Source organism: Pseudopipra pipra, chromosome 13, assembly GCF_036250125.1.
Source record: "Pseudopipra pipra isolate bDixPip1 chromosome 13, bDixPip1.hap1, whole genome shotgun sequence".
Lineage (NCBI taxonomy): Eukaryota > Metazoa > Chordata > Aves > Passeriformes > Pipridae > Pseudopipra > Pseudopipra pipra.
The window spans coordinates 10034300-10050466 of record NC_087561.1 but is presented as its reverse complement, the minus strand read 5'-3'; the positions used below and the strand labels follow the sequence as shown (position 1 = coordinate 10050466).

Sequence of the window (16167 nt, the reverse complement as noted above, 5' to 3'; positions counted from 1 at the left end):
AGACCCTGTCACCAGTATGCCATGATGGTGGCCATGGCAGTACCCTACAAGCTTTCCTGGAACATATATACCTAATGCAAGGAGTAGAGGGCCACAGTAACAGCTCCAGGCTCTAACTGGAGGGTGTGAGTGAATACTGTGACAGCATTTACTGTCATCTCCCATGGGCAGAAGGTAGTGGGGCAGATAGAAGTGCCCCATGAGCACCACTGGCTCTTGAGCAAACTGAACACATCACTCCTCTGAACAGGGAAAACCACAGTTGCCTCTTTGTGCCAGGAAATTCCTTGGGGCTCATTGCCAGCTGCAGCAGGAAGGAGCAGAGTGCAGAAGGAGCAGAGTGTTGCTGTGCAGTGCCCAAACAGCCTCCACTGCCTTGAGGAAGTGCTGGCGTCACCCCTCTCCAGCAGGTCCCTGCAGAGGCGGCTGCGTGCCAGCACAAAGCCCTTCCTTGTTCTGCTTCCCTGCGCCCAGACCACTGTGGCTGGGGTGGAAGGAAGCTGAGTGTGGTGCTCCCTCCCCTCCAGCCACCACTCATGACCGCAGCCAGTGGGACACGCACTGGCATCCCCAGCTCCAGGAGCCCTGGAGGCTGCTGCCCACTGACCCACTGCATCCATCTGCTTTCCAGACATGGCTGAGCTTGCCCCCACAGCTGTGCTCAGCAGCAGGAGTTTGGTGGGGGCACAGATGTGCCACCAGGGTCTTCCCCATCTGCTTCCCTTCCCCCTGCTGCAGGTCTCTTTACCCTGCTGCTGACTGCGGGAGCTCACACTGTGGTTTGGCTTGGTCCTGCTGCTTCCTGGGGCAGGCTCCATCTGGGGGGACAGGGCAGGTCACTGTATTTTAGGCTCTCAGGGACAAACCAGTCTCTTGTTTGCATTCCCAAGGGTGCACAGGCATGATTTTAGACTTTTCTGAGGGGTGGAAGTAGCTGTGCAAGCATCGCACATCATGTTTCCCGGAGAGGTCAGACTCCTGAGTGGGTTCTGATGGATTTTCTGATGTTCCATACAGCAGCCTTTGGTGGGAATGTCCATGGGACCTCTCCTCTCTGCCCTGCTACTGGTGTTTATGGATTTTGTAAGAACATTTCTATCCAATTTGGTGAGCATTTTCCAAAAACCCAAATATTATCAGCAGGTGGGTTAGATGGACGTACGCAAGCACATCCCCAAAAAGTCTGACAGGAAAGTTCACATTGCTCTAGGAAACGTAGTTAAAAACAGGCCTCAAATTCATTCCCACAAATACTTGCAGGCTCAGAATACTGGCAGAAGTTCTACTGAGGCTGACCAGGCTCAGCGTGTTGCCCTGTGTTCCTGCCCATCTGAGCCCTGTGGGTGCCATTTAGTGGTGTATTTTCTAATATTTTCATGTTTCTTGTGAAGTTTCCCTCAGCATTTTTCAAGGGAAGGGTGAACATGTGTGCTGCCCTCTGCTATGAGATCCTGAAGTGTTGCACTTCCAAGGTGTCCTCCACAAGGAACGAAGCCTCCGCTCTTCTGTATCTCCTGATGAGAAATAATTTTGAGTTCACCAAAAGGAGAACATTCCTGAGAACACATCTTCAGGTCAGTGACTTGAGAAAAGCTAGAGAGCAGCATGCCTCAGATTTAATGAATAGATATAGCAATTGTCACCTCATGTCTGCAGAGGATCTTGCTGTTGCCATATGGACAAAAATCCCCTTTCCAGTGACTGGCCCAGACAGCTTTGGGTAAAATATACTGCAATGAAGTACTCCAAGCTGTTGAATTTTTAGAGTCTCAGACAGAAGACACATCTCTGCCCCAGAGGCTGACTGGGATGGGGTGGAAAGGACAGCTGCCTTTGAAGCAGGAAAAGGGATTTCCCTGGAGCTGCTTTTTTGACATTGGTGCTTTTTGAAGCAAATTTAGATAACCTAGTGGGACAGATGAACACCCTCCAGGTTGTAATGAATCACAGAAGAAGAAGGTAGCTAACATACAAACAGGAGTTCGTATTACAATTGTTGGATAGTTCTGTTCAGCAAAGCAGTTTGGACCTCTGGGGAGTATTTGTCCTTGGGAGACCTGCCAGCAAAGGCACACCATCTGCTTACCAAGGCTTACATTGTGGGAAGGATGTGATCTTTTCCTATGAGCATTTTATTAACTGTGACAATAAAACTCGTTAGGGCTCATTTAAATAAAGCCCCTACTCTGTCCCAACAGATCATAATTGCAGTGAGCCAGTTGATAGCAGATGTGGCACTTAGCGGTGGGACAAGATTTCAGGACTCTTTGCTCATCATTAACAACTTTGCAAACAGCGACAGGCCTATGAAGGTGAGTTGAAGGTGTTACATCCCATCATGTGCTAGCAGCAAGGCTGGGGACAGACTCCAGGAAGCCATGATTAAGGATAGGGCTAATGGTTGGAACTGTAATTTAGAGGCTCATAACGGGCTGCATTTGCTCAGGGAACTGAAGTGTTACGCCAACAGCAGCAGGGCCAGCTGCTCAGGCAGGTCATGCTCGGTCCGTGAGGCCTCACGCCAAGGGGAGGGAGCTCAGGTTATACTTTGCAGTGTGCTGCTTGCAAGGGTGTCCAAAGAGCTTTCCAGGAACTTCCAGCTTTGAGAAAAATGACAAGGGAGGGTCTTATACTTCTGTTGCCTGAAGGTCATAATTAGCAGGAATTAATTTTAATTAACTGAGTGTCAGTAATGTTAAGAAAGCACTCTTATGGAGATTGCTGGTTGTATTTCTTTAGAAAATTATTGTCTGTCCTTGCACTAAGATTAGTAGTTTGTACCCAACCCACTGAGCAATTGCAGCTTCCTTCATTGCACACAGAGTAGCTGCCCAGGTAGGATAGGGGAAAATGGGAAGAGTCTTTACAGTTCCATGACTATCCTATGACCTAAAAGTGGGATGGTGTTTGACTGTGATATAAAAAATTTATAGTTAGGATATTCCTGGTAAAAATCTCAGTTCTTTTCTGTGCACAGATGTTGATAAGGGTTTCACTGAGCCATACTTTGCTGCTCATAATTTACATTGCGAGATGATCATTATACCCAGTTTATGTTTAAGTGCAAGGGTCATTTCAACACACTGGAGAGGGTGCTATGCACAGCCACAGCAACAGCTAGGGAGCAGGAGCCTAAGGAAAGGGAATGTAATCCAGCCTCATTACAGAGGAGGGAAAGCTGAGGGGGGACCTAACTGCTGCTTTCCACAGCAGGCAGGTTATAGAGACAAGGTCAAGCTCTTCTCAGAGGTGTGGAGTGCAGGACAAGAAAAAATGTGCATGTTGCTGCAAGGACAATTCCAGCTTTACTTAAAGTTATTTCCTAAGCACAGCCCTGGAGCAGGGCTCAGAAAGAAAGTGGGATTTCTGTAGTAGGAGATTATAAAACTCGGCTGGGCAAGCCTTGCTTTTACTCAGTGGTGGCCCTGCTCTGAGCACGGAACCAGATCCAAGCCTGTGTTTCTTTCTCTATTGCATTCCTGTGGTGGGGAGCTCTACAGATGCTGTCAGTGCTTTAGGAATTGAAGAGTGACCACATCAGAGCCTAACAAGCCAGATGTTGAATAACATGCAAAATACTGGAGGCATGGCTTGTGGTCCCATCCAGGGACATTTGCATGCATGGAGCATTTCTGTATTGCTCCCAGACCAGTTCCTCAGGATGCCAAAGTACCAGACTCACTGTATTATGGGAACAGCCAACTTGGCATCCTGCACATGACCTGGAGAGACTGGCCACAACTGAAATGCCTCTAATTGTGTATGAAACACTGTACACTGTACGCAGCGTGAGCTCAAAAAGGAACAGTTAATTAGTCTTATCTCACATGTTCTCAGCGGTTTCAGATTGGCAGTACATGGAGTGTTGGCTAAAAGATTAGTGATAGCCTTTCCTTGGCAAAGCCTGTATTTTCAGTATTATCTTTTAATTAGATTTGTTTTGTGTCAGGCAACTGCTTTTCCTTCTGAAGTCAAAGATTTGACAAAGAGAATCCGCACGGTGCTTATGGCTACTGCTCAAATGAAAGAACACGAGAAGGATCCAGAAATGCTGATAGATCTGCAGTACAGCTTAGCCAAGTCTTACGCGAGTACCCCAGAACTCCGGAAAACGTGGCTGGACAGCATGGCAAAGATACACGTGAAAAATGGAGACTTTTCAGAGGTAATTCACGTAATTAAAAACACGGTGCGCAACAAAGGCAGATTTTCAGATGACATTTTAATAATGTCCCTTTGTACTTTGCAGGCAGCCATGTGTTATGTGCACGTAGCAGCCCTCGTTGCAGAGTTTCTGCACAGGAAAAGTAAGTGTCTGCTCTTTGGGAGGCACAAGGAGGAGGAGGATGCAGTGAAGGGGTTTGAGGGGATTGGAATATTTTTAAAGATAATTTTCTCTCGATTTGGTAAATAATTATTTTAGAGACAAGCTAGAAAAGAAAATAAATAATGTAATGGATAAAACTAGAAGATTACAAGTATTTTTTAAGAAAGGAATTCAATTGCTCATATTCAGGCATTTTCTAGGCTGGCCAGGTCTACTTAGGCAGCCACATTGGCATGGTGCTGAGTGATATAAGAACTGACACATCGTGCCTTTGTTTAAAAGTTCACTTGTATCTTACAGTGGGAAATGGGCTCACAGGGGAAGCCCATGTTGAAAACTGATTGCCAATATGTTCATCAGAAGTACTACTATAGGCAGTACAGAAAACTATAGAATAAAGCAGTCAAAATTCAGTCAAGAAATGAGACTGTAGCCAAACTATGCACATATATAAAGAACAATGAGAAAAAAAGGAGAGTGTTGTGGTTTAACACAAAACAGGAAGGAAGGACAGACTCGTGTGTTCTCAAGTTACACCACATTGCAGATTTTCTTCTAAATATCTGTTCCACAGTTGATATATTGACTCCATTTCATATTTTCATGTAAGGGATTAATTGTTGAAGAGGACCCTTAACTTTTCAAAAAGTTAAGGCTGCATAGAACCTAGTTAAATGCACTGCCTTGGCTGGGAAAGTCTTCAGTACCCTGCTTAGGAGACTTGGAGTCCCTCCAAAGTCTCTACTTAGTGTTGGCTATTTGGTTTTGTCTGCTGCAGAACTCTTCCCCAGTGGATGCACTGCCTTCAGGAAAATCACTCCCAACATTGATGAAGAAGGTGCAATGAAAGAAGATGGTGGGATGATGGATGTACATTACAGTGAGGTGAGGTCCTGTACTATAGACTACAGGATATTTGATGGCTGGTTAGGATTTAGTTTTAGACACTGTTCATGTGAGCTCTAACATAAATTATAGCATGCACTGGCATCTGTAAAGAAGACTGTTGCACTGCAATTTCCCAAGAGAAATCTGCACTGACGGATTTTCTGTGTATGATTCAGAAAGGCAAAACTGGTGTAAGTTCTTGATTCCTATGAAAGGCTTTTCGAGCATCGAGACTGAAAAAGCTGCACCACAACCTTTGCCTCCTCTGTTATGCAAATCCTGATTCTGCCAGCACAGGGCAGTGCAGCTGGGTGTGGTATTTCCAAGGAGGGATAGAATGCAAGTCAACTTAGGTTGCCCTTGAGTTAGGGCTGTGCTGCAGGACAGCATGTTAGCAGAACAATCCAGAAACCATAGCAGGGCACTGGGGAAGTGGGTAGATCCACCCATGAGTCATAAAGTCTCACAGTTACTTCTGCACCGTAGCTGTACAACTACATTGGGTGGGCCACACGTGGCTGAGCGAGGTGGCCCTGCAGCCCAGCTGCCCACTCCTCAAGACTAAGCTTGAGGGTCCTCAGCATCACATCCCACTGCTGTTGCACACACGTTGTTTGGACATGTTTCTTAGACATACACCTCTCACTTTCCAGTGCTGTCATCTCTGTATTTTCCCAGAGTTTTGGCATTCTCCTGAGGAGGCAGCTAAATAACCAGGACATACTTGCTGGCTATTGTGCTAACGATTGTTAAGAATTAATGAACTTTTTAAAAATAACTCATATTTTTCCTTCCCCCCCCGCCCCCTAAAATTTAGAATGCTTTTGGAAAGACTGGGAACACCCAGGATTTAAACTTAATTTCTTCTTAACTTAAACTGTGGCTACTTATCCTGGGATCCAATAAAGTAACTGAAGTTAAAGTGGCTTTCTTTTCTAACTTTGACTGTTATTAACATCACCCATTTGGTTGCTGTTGTAGGAGGTCCTGGTGGAGCTGCTGGAGCAGTGTGTAGATGGCCTGTGGAAAGCAGAGCGTTATGAAACAATTTCTGAAGTTTCCAAACTGATCATTCCTATTTATGAAAAGCGGCGGGAATTTGAGGTGGGTATTTTGAATAGTCTGCATATAGCAGGTAATTTTCTAGATTGCTTCATTGCTGGTCGTTAAAGAAATTAGTGAAAGTAATGGTCTGAGAGGTAATTATCAAAGCTAAAGTTATGGGAGACTCATGTTTAGTGAATAATTCCCACCTTCCTTCCCCTAAAATAAAACTTATCATCCCATATACTCCTCAAAGCTGGATTCTTTTTGAGACTTGAGGTTCTTAAAGGTTAAAAACAGAGTGAGAACTCTTCAAAGGACTAGATCTGTAGGTAATTCGGTGGCAAGTGGAGAGGAAGGAAGGAAGTTGTTACCAGCCCTCTGCCTTGCTCCTTCCCAGCACCTGCTGTGACCTGTGCTTTGGTGAGGCTGGGCCTCGGCTGCTGAGTAGTGTTACCCTTTCCCACCCTCTGCCATGACCCCTTCCACATCAGGACAGCATCCAAATATAACTGAAGCTAGGGAAAGTCTTGCCTTGATTTTTTTTTTTTTTTTTAATATTAAGCTGTTTTTAATCAAAAAAATACTTCCTGCATAAAATATTGCAAGCTTCTCTACTCATAAAAGCCAAGTCAGGGCACATGCTGGGACAGTGCACTCAGCCTTCTCTCCAAGGGTAGTGGCTTTACTGCAGTCTGTGGTACCTTCCAGACCTGACACTAAGCATGTACTTAAGGCAGGTTTTTCAAGCAAAACTGCATGAATTCAACCTCTTTGGAAATTCAAGTTTCAATTCTCCAAAGGATTGTGTTCAGATATCTCAGTAGCTTCCGGTGTTAACTAGAATGTCCTACCTGCAAAATCCTGTTTTAACAATGTCAAAATCTGATTTCCAGAAGCTTACTCAGCTGTACAGAACGCTCCATGGAGCATATGCTAAGATACTGGAAGTAATGCACTCAAGGAAGAGGCTCCTTGGAACCTTTTTCAGAGTGGCCTTTTATGGACAAGTAAGTATATACACTGGCTTGTCAGCTACCCCTCACCAGGCATCCTGGCCCCAAAAGCTGCTGCTCTGTCAGACCTGGAGCTGAAAAGTTCCTCTGGGGCAGCCACCAGCATGTCTACCTGAGCATTTTGGTATCGTGCACCTGTGGTGAGGGTTTGTGTCTGTTCCAGGAGCACTTGATTTATTATCAAGTTTATGATTCTGCTGGTAGGCTTTTCATAAAACAACTCAGCAGTTAGGAAATGGCTTATTGGGTTCAGAAAACACTGGGGTATTTTTGTAACTATAGTTATTATAAGTTACACAATTTAGTGTGTATAGTATATAACCACTAACAGTATATATACCCATAGTATATAAAAAGTAGTAGTAACAGACATTTTTTTTCTGCAGACAATTGCTGCTCCCTTCTACATATTAGTAGAGTAAGTGGTTATGGGAGAAGATGGAGACAAAACATGTATCAGTGTTGGTTACTCATGTGTAGAGATAGAGAGTATTTCTGTTAGCTGAGGTAGCTGGAAAACTGAACAAGATCTGGGGCTTAGAGTCCCAGGAAGGAGCATGATCTTATCATATCTGATGAAGTCTTCTGAGCTTGAAAGCAGTTGTGGTTTTGGGGTTTTTTTTATTCTACCTGTAGAAGTTAATCTAAAGTATGATACCCTCATGTCCTTTTTGTCTCTGAACAACCTACTTCTGCTTGTGGACCCATAACCATGGGGGACATACAGGACTCCTCTTTAGAAAACCCTATGGAAATTAAATTAGCCTTGCTTTTTCCTCATTCCTTCTTTTAGAGAAGATGATGAATACCCCTGAAACCATAATGGAGCATTGCAATGCCGCATTTGCTGCAGTAGACATACATTTTATATTTGTCCTCATCTTATCCACAACTTTGGATATGTAAAAAGTAAATAAGGTTAGCAAAAGATAAAAGAAAACAACTGCAAGGTTAGTTTTCCAGAAGCTGTGGAAATAACTGGACTAGCCCCTAAAATTAAGCTGTGTAACATGTCATCCTGACAATCAATACTTGATCCAGTTTTGTACTTTAAAGCTTTGCCGGCTTTTTATTCCAGCTACCCACAAATAGTTTTAACACTGTGTCACAACTTCTGACTGGAATATCTTGCCAAAGTGTGAAGTTTTCATGCTGTTTCCATTATTGGGAGGACTGGTGATGCAAGCACCACCTTTGATGCAATTTTGTCTTTACTTACAGTAAATACACCAAGTTCCACTTCCTTGAATGCAAGAGGAATTAAAGCAGAGAAAATCAATTTTTTTTTTATTGCTTAAAATCTCTCACACTCTACACAAATTCCTTAATTTCAGACTTTTCTTATGGCTCTGCTGTCCTCAAGTTAATTATCTTTCAAGTCCTTCTCTGTGCCTTGTTTTTATGGTTTTTTTCCCATTTGTCTCTTCCCAACCTTCCAAAAGGTCATGTGCTGGCCAAACCATCTTCCATATTGTTTAGATTTCTCACCGATTGTACTCAAGCAATGATGTGCTATGTTTGGGTTGGTTGAGGAATTTTATGGGGTTTTTTAGACAATTTTTGAAGGAACCTATTAAACAGGCTGAGTTCAGAGAGTCTTTATGGGAGCCATAGCCTTACAAACCTTCTTGGCTTTCTGAAATGTTAATAGAAACTTACTTTCCAAGTAGCAAATCTAAGATAAAGTTCTTCAAATGAAGGAACACAGCTATTCCTCACTACTTCACTAATTTATTTTTTTTGTGTTTAATGCAAGACGTTCTTTGAAGAAGAAGATGGGAAGGAATACGTCTATAAGGAGCCTAAACTGACAGGCCTCTCAGAGATCTCCTTCAGACTTCTTAAGCTTTATGGAGAAAAATTTGGGTCAGAGACTGTAAAGATTATCCAGGATTCTAATAAGGTAGAGTTAAAGTGCATGAACGAGCTAATGAAATGCTGTTAGGGTGAACTTTGCTGTGTGGAGCTGAAGAAGGAATTTAAGAGCATCCCTCCCTTCTGCCAGTAGGAAGGGAGGAGCAAGCCCTCTCCTCCACCCTCTTGCAAGCACCTTGCTTCCAATGGCCCCTCGCATCCTCCTGCTCCAGTGTGGACATGCTGGCACAGCTTGACAAGTTTTGGTGCTGCTCCGGCTCCTGGGTGGATGGAAACAAATCAGTTGGGAATTATGAATGGGAAATTGCAATCCCCATCCCACTGAGCCAAGTTGTTGGCAGGTGTCAGAAGCCAGCACAGAGCAGCAGATGACTGGAAGTAGTTACTTCTTGTTGCTTTGACACTCCCAAGTCTAAAAAAAAATCTTTTTGGGCCTTGCAGCCATAGCTCCTTCTCTTTCACATGGAATACTTATTTATGCTCCCTGCAAGGGCTGTTCACACCCTTAGGCTGCAACCGCAGATTTATCTGGGTTAGCAAAGACACCTCTGGTGATCCCAAACCTGGCTTAGTGCAAGCCTGCAGATTTGCCTGTCCCAGCACAGCACTGTATGAGCATTGGCTTGTGCTCCAAAACTTTATGGTCATATTAGAAGGACTAAGTAGCTCAGGCATGTGCTGCATTGATGGATAAGGTGATACGACTGCCTGCTCAGGAGCAGCTTGTTTGGCACCATATGACATGTTTCTTGTGCCACACCTCCTTGTCTTGGGTATCTTCTAGTGGTCTAGACATCCCAGCTGAGGTCAAAAGGAGCATTTGATGTGTCACTAATCTGCACGCAGTAAGGCTAGGTCAGCAGGGAATTAGTTTAAATCAGATCCCAGTATATAAATTAGCCAACTGTAAGTTATTAACTTTGCTCTCTTTGTGAGTAACCCACAGGTCAACATTAAAGACCTTGATCCTAAGTATGCCCATATTCAAGTGACTTACGTGAAGCCCTATTTTGAAGACAAAGAAATCTCTGAAAGAAAGACTGAATTTGAAAGAAATCATAACATCAATAGATTTGTATTTGAAACTCCTTACACTTTATCTGGAAAAAAGCATGGCAGTGTGGAAGAACAGTGTAAAAAAAGGACCATTCTAACTAGTAAGTACAAACATCTGATCATGAGACAGTATCAGCAACTATTTTGAAACTATTTATTTTAGCTCATGAAAATATCCCTCAGCTTCTCTCATGAAATTCTCTCAGTTTAATCAGAATTGTGAGATGATATCCTGGTTGGGAGGGATAATTTACCTTGTGTTTTTGTGCTCACATTTTTCCAAATTAATAAACTGTGCTGGTAAATTATAGCCTTGTTTGAGATTTCACACACACCAAATAAATCCCTGAGAGCAAGAATCCGCTGGTATATATTCTGTGAAGAGTACTCCTATGTGCTGCATGACTTTTCAATCTATAAATTTCTTTTGCTGTTTCTGCTAGCTTCCAACTCCTTTCCATACGTAAAGAAGAGAATTCCAGTCAATTATGAACATCAGGTTAATTTAAAACCAATCGATGTTGCTACTGATGAAATAAAAGACAAGACAGCAGAGCTGCAGAAACTCTGCTCTGCTGGTGACGTTGACATGATCCAACTGCAGCTCAAATTGCAAGGCTGTGTTTCTGTGCAGGTGAGTCTGTCTGATGTCTGTTCAAAATTGGGTTTATATACACAACTCAGGGTGAGCCATCTAGTCATGACACAACACACTGACTTTCCAGAAATCATTAACTACCCGGCTTGCAGGGCTGAGCCATCAGCCTGCCAGCTCAGCTTCCCTGCAGCTTCGCTGCTGCATTAGCAGGAGGCTCCTGGCAATAAGCACTTTCTCCAGTGGTGTTTACAGTGTCGAGTCCAAGTAATTGCCCATTAGTTGGCAGTGGGTGACTGCTGAAATATACTTAACTCTTGAACATTGCACTGCAAGTATCAGGCACAAATAGCCTTTTTGCAAGCCTGACTTCTCAAGCTGGTTAAATGACCTTAGGACTCCAATCATACTGCTTTTCCAAACGGAAATAAGAGGAAAGTACGAAGAAACAAATTTAATCTCTCTTTTTATCTCCATTTATCTTTTGATCTTAGAAAATGTAGATGGAAAAATACTCAACCTTTGAAACTTTCAGTGTCTCTGGTGACATTAGTAATGCAGAGTTGATGGCATTCAAATAGCTAATGTTGGGTGGGTTTTTTAAAAAAAAAATTGTTATTCTTTTCACAAATGCCTTTAGCAACTCAGCAGAAGTTCTAGCATAAATGATTTCTGTGATTCACCACCTCAGATTTCTTCTTTGGTTCTAGGTTAATGCTGGTCCCTTGGCCTATGCCAGAGCTTTCCTAAGTGACAGCCAGTCCAGCAAATATCCTGCTAAGAAGGTGAATGAGTTGAAAGAAATGTTCAGGTAGGATTTCTAATGTAATAAAAACTAGCTAGCTGTCTGGAACATGGTACCTGCTTTGATTATATTTTTGTCTGTCTCCAAAATCAGCAGATGCTGTGTGTTTGATATGTCTTATAAAGATCCAAGTCTCATAGGATTATGGATGCTCAGACATATGAGAAAAGCCAATGTAATTATATCTGTCAAGAGTTCCCAAGCTCAGGGCTGTGCTCTTCATGGGGAGATTTACTTGAACACCTGCTTCAGCAGTTGGTATGGATATTTGAGATTATCACATGAAGGAAGTATGTTTGAAAACCAGAGATCTGACAGGCCTGTCTTCAGGCATCTTTCATATTGTGCATTGTTTCCCAGTTTTTCCAAAGGGATTTTTTGCTAGATAATGATGAACTTGGAATACTTTAAAGCAAATCCTTTTCCCGTTTATGGAAGACCGTTGTTCTCATTTCTGCTGCTAATTTTTGAAACTATGTGACTTGCACAGGTGTTTTTCTAATTTCTGTCCCTTAGGGTAAGTTTTACCTCTCACTTGGAAGTGTCCTCCAAGATATAATTAGGCAACTGCTGCTTCACCTCAGGATGATGAGTCTTTGCCACCCTATTTTCTGAACCTCTCGAGTGCAACCAGTTGTCTGCCACCCCCTGCGTTTGTTACTCTGTGCTGGTGACTCCCATTTCACTCCTTAGTAATTACATGGAGAAAGCAGCTTTTGGGCCAATCCAATTCTCCTTCTGGGTATTGAGCAACCTGACAATAAGGGAGCAATCCATGCAAACCTGCCATGCATAGATGCAGACTAGAGGGAAGGCAGTTTTACTTTCCAACCTTGCAGTGCAGCCAGCAGGACAAACACAAACTCTATTTCAAATGAGGTTTATAAGAAAGGAAAATATGTGTGTGAAATGAAGCAAAGAATGAACAATGGTAAGCAAGAAACAGTATTGCACCTCCCCATGATCCAAACTTCCTTCTGGAGGGTGTCTCTGCTGATAGCAACCTGCCCTCTCCAGCACACTGCTGTGTCACACACCCAGCTCTGACAAGCCCTGGTTTCCCCTCTGTGCCTGGCCATGGCCTCCCTCTGTTCTGTGACCCCACGTGCAGCTGGTTGGGCTTATCTGGTACCTGTGAGTTGTGTGTGGTCCTGCAGGTCGGAGTGTGTCCCATCTGCTGAGGATCTAGGCTTGAAGGAGCTCCAGCAGAAAGCCCCATCCCTGTGTTGCAGTCCCTCCCCATTCCCTGATCCACCGGGCCAGGGATGCTCCCAGAACGCAACTTGTCCCAAACACTGGAGAAAAAAGGGTGGTGGGAAAAAATGAGATTTGCCTGTCTCTTTGGTTGCTTGCTTAGTAGAAGACTAAGCTATTGCAATGCCCCAAGTTCATTCCTTTCCTCCCCAGGAAGTTTATCCAAGCCTGTGGAATTGCTCTGGAGCTCAACGAGCGTCTCATTAAGGAGGACCAAGTGGAGTACCACGAGGGACTGAAATCAAACTTTCGGGATATGGTGAAAGAGCTTTCTGACATCATCCACGAACAGGCACGTACTGCATGTCAGGAGCCCACAGAGGTGGCTCTCTGTGCTTGAAAATTAGCTAAGCTGAAAACTGAGATCTGATTGAAAACTTGATCATCCTTCATGTTATGTAGCTAAATATAAAAAGGCGAGTAAGTGAACATGAAAATTAAGCAATAGACTTGGTGCATTCCTAAAACTGCTTTCTGTTCACTGAAAGTCTCAGTCTGGTGTTGGTATTCAGTGTGCTTCAGGGTCGAGTCTTTGCTGACACATGCTGTAGTTTCCTGGCTGTTGTGGTCAGAAATCCTGTGCCCTGTGTTTCATCATGTTTTATAAATTACAAGAGGTCACAGATCAAAATTCTCTGGCAAAAAATTTCCATTCCCTCAGTTATATCCAGATTCAGTTACTTTTTTTTTTTTAATATGTTATTTTTGCTTAAAAGATGTTTTCTTTTAATTTTTGCCTGATGACAACATGTCATTTATATGCACAGTTAAAATATTTCTTCTAATTTATCTGATTCGTGCTTTGATCTTTCTAGGAAAATACATTTGAGTAGTAGCATCAGAGAGGTCAGAGATTCAAAGAGCAGTTGCACTTCTACCTAGCATCATGCTATGAAATTAGATGAAAACTGGGTTTCTGAAGTAATCTCCATACCTCTGCTCTTTAATTTTGCCTTCATTATGACAAAAGAAAGCTTGTAGATTTATGGTATCAAGGATATAAAATTAATGGTACAGACTGCATTGTGATTCATATAACTTGAAATTTAGATAAATCCTTTCAGAGACTCCCAGTTAGTTGATATATAGTCCATGTGTGACTATGACTTAAAAATGCAACATTTTAAGTCACTGAAAGCAGCTAGGCAAATTCCACAGTAAGTTGAGCAGTTGTTCACAGTAATGCAAAAATGTGCAAATACAAAAAATAATACAACTGCACCAGGCTGGTATTTGTAAATTAGGTTTATTTACAATGAAATAATGTTTATGGGAATCAGAATCTTGTTATGGAAGAGTACAATATCATTTCAGGGAAGCAGTCTCACGATGGGGCTGAATTTTGTTGTAGGAGCATAAGGGTGGATCTGTTTGAGAGTGACTGCTGCACCCCTCTTGCTTTTGTTAATTTTTTCTTCTATTCTGCTCATCACCACCATTTTTTTTAGGATGCAAACTACTCACTTTGCACATGTTCCACACTAATTTTTTTCATTTGCATTACCTGCCCTGCATACTCCACTGCTGAACTTTGATCAGAGAAGCTCGTTCATAGGAGTTGCCACCTGCTTACTCTAAGCTGTTTGCAGTAAACCTTTCCAAGACATTTAATTTGCATGCAGCTGCTGGAACTTTTGTGGCTTCTGAATTCTGCAATAGTCAAATCAAAACCAAATCACTCAGTCCTGCACTGTCACAGTATAATGGTTAAAGTTACCTTAGAATACTAAGAAGCATTGTTAAAGCACACTCCCTACTGTCTCAATAGATTTACAAATCCACTGTTGTGTTGTCGTTGGTTCATGGGCAAAATATGACTGAAATGTCCAAGTGAAGGGCTCCCTGGGAAGGATATACTTTTCACTTTCTTCTTGTATTATCTCAAAAGGCAGTTTAAAAGACCATGTTTAAAAACACTGTTCTTTATAGTTATACGACATTATGTACAACTGCTGACTTAAACTTTGCATTGCCGTCAAATGGCCCAGGTATCTAACAAATTAAACTTAATGGAACGTGTTTTCCTCTTCTGCAACATTACTCAGGTAAACATAAAAGTATATTGCATTAATTTGGGGTTCCCATTGCAAATAACATATCCTTTTCTAATACTGCCAGTGTCCCAAAGCAGTACAGCCAGTGCCCTTTGTTTGAGGTGGAAGGGCAGGTGGACAACTCACTGGGTCAGCCCATGACCTATCAACATACCTTTTAAGTTAGGGAAATGTAAACACAAAAAATGGATAAACTGCAGCCAAACAGATCCTGGAAGCTTCAGAGACTGGCAGAAAGCTGGATGTCCAGAAGCTGTTTATGATGGCCAGTGATATCAGTTCCAGTAATGCAACTTCAGGCTAACTGGTGAACCACATGGTGAAAAACAAATACACAGTCAGCTCTAGCACAGCTCTGCCAGTCCAACTAGATCCTGTGCTGTCAGATCTTGCCAAATGGCACAGAGGTAAAGAGTGTCTGCTGGGTTTAGCTGCATGTACTCCTTGTGTTTACCAAAAAAACTATTAAAATTCTGTTACTGCTAAGACAGAATAAAAAAATTGCTGTAGAGTACCGTTTTTTCCCTATGGTGCATAGTTGTAACTAAAAATGACCCAGCAATATGCAGAATAGTGTATATATTAATGCTACAGAAAGTGCTAAATTACTCTTCTTTCTCATTTCTTTGTTACGCTGCCTTTGCGAAACAGCTTTGAAGACAAGGTTGGATATCTCTTTTTTGCATACCTTTTTAAACAGCGTGATTATAATAATGAGCTGAGACCTTTACTGAATTAGTGATTATTGTGTTTTGTCTAGATCTACCATGAAGATACAATGCACTCGCCGTGGATGCACGACTCCCTCCATGTCTTCTGTGCCATCAGCGGAACCTCTGGTGATGGAAGTTACTGTTCACTCAGACCCACTGCTGAAATATAAACATATCAGTCATATTTTACAGAGCTTTCTCAGGAATTCTTGGAACTGTACAAAGGATGCTTAAAACCATCCATGATGAGCAAAGATTCAGTTGTGGATTTTTTGTTTGTTTGTTTGTTTCCCAAAAGGAGTTGCCATGCTTTCAAACAGGGTGCTTGCTTATTTTGCTGAGCAACATTGAAAGTGCCTGGACATTGCACCACTGTGCTTGTTTTCTACTATTTTTTTTAAGCTAAATGTATAACAGGACATGGAAAGGCAGTTATCTAAATATGTATTGAATTGCCGAATTATGAATTGAAGTGATGACGTACTATGTAAAGTTGTACAATGGAATATAATAAAATGTAAAACTACTTTGTAAATAGAA

The 16167-nt window shown here is 42.4% G+C and overlaps 1 protein-coding gene across 6 annotated transcripts in view; it reads left to right on the top strand.

Annotated features, from left to right (window-relative positions):
- DOCK11 (dedicator of cytokinesis 11) overlaps positions 1 to 16167 on the top strand; it is a 78054-nt gene extending 61887 nt beyond the window's left edge. For 3 of the 6 annotated variants that reach the window (XM_064669959.1, XM_064669960.1, XM_064669954.1), the window contains 13 exons: positions 1392 to 1574; positions 2199 to 2312; positions 3950 to 4165; positions 4250 to 4307; positions 5106 to 5212; positions 6197 to 6319; positions 7156 to 7269; positions 9032 to 9178; positions 10097 to 10307; positions 10650 to 10840; positions 11512 to 11612; positions 13014 to 13152; positions 15675 to 15814. In XM_064669959.1, the coding sequence (XP_064526029.1) occupies positions 1392 to 1574; positions 2199 to 2312; positions 3950 to 4165; positions 4250 to 4307; positions 5106 to 5212; positions 6197 to 6319; positions 7156 to 7269; positions 9032 to 9178; positions 10097 to 10307; positions 10650 to 10840; positions 11512 to 11612; positions 13014 to 13152; positions 15675 to 15797 (1827 nt within the window). In that variant the 3' untranslated portion in view covers positions 15798 to 15814. Of the gene's footprint in view, positions 1 to 1391; positions 1575 to 2198; positions 2313 to 3949; positions 4166 to 4249; positions 4308 to 5105; positions 5213 to 6196; positions 6320 to 7155; positions 7270 to 9031; positions 9179 to 10096; positions 10308 to 10649; positions 10841 to 11511; positions 11613 to 13013; positions 13166 to 15565; positions 15579 to 15674 lie in introns of all 6 variants that reach the window. The other 3 variants (XM_064669958.1, XM_064669955.1, XM_064669957.1) reach the window with 3 other exon arrangements.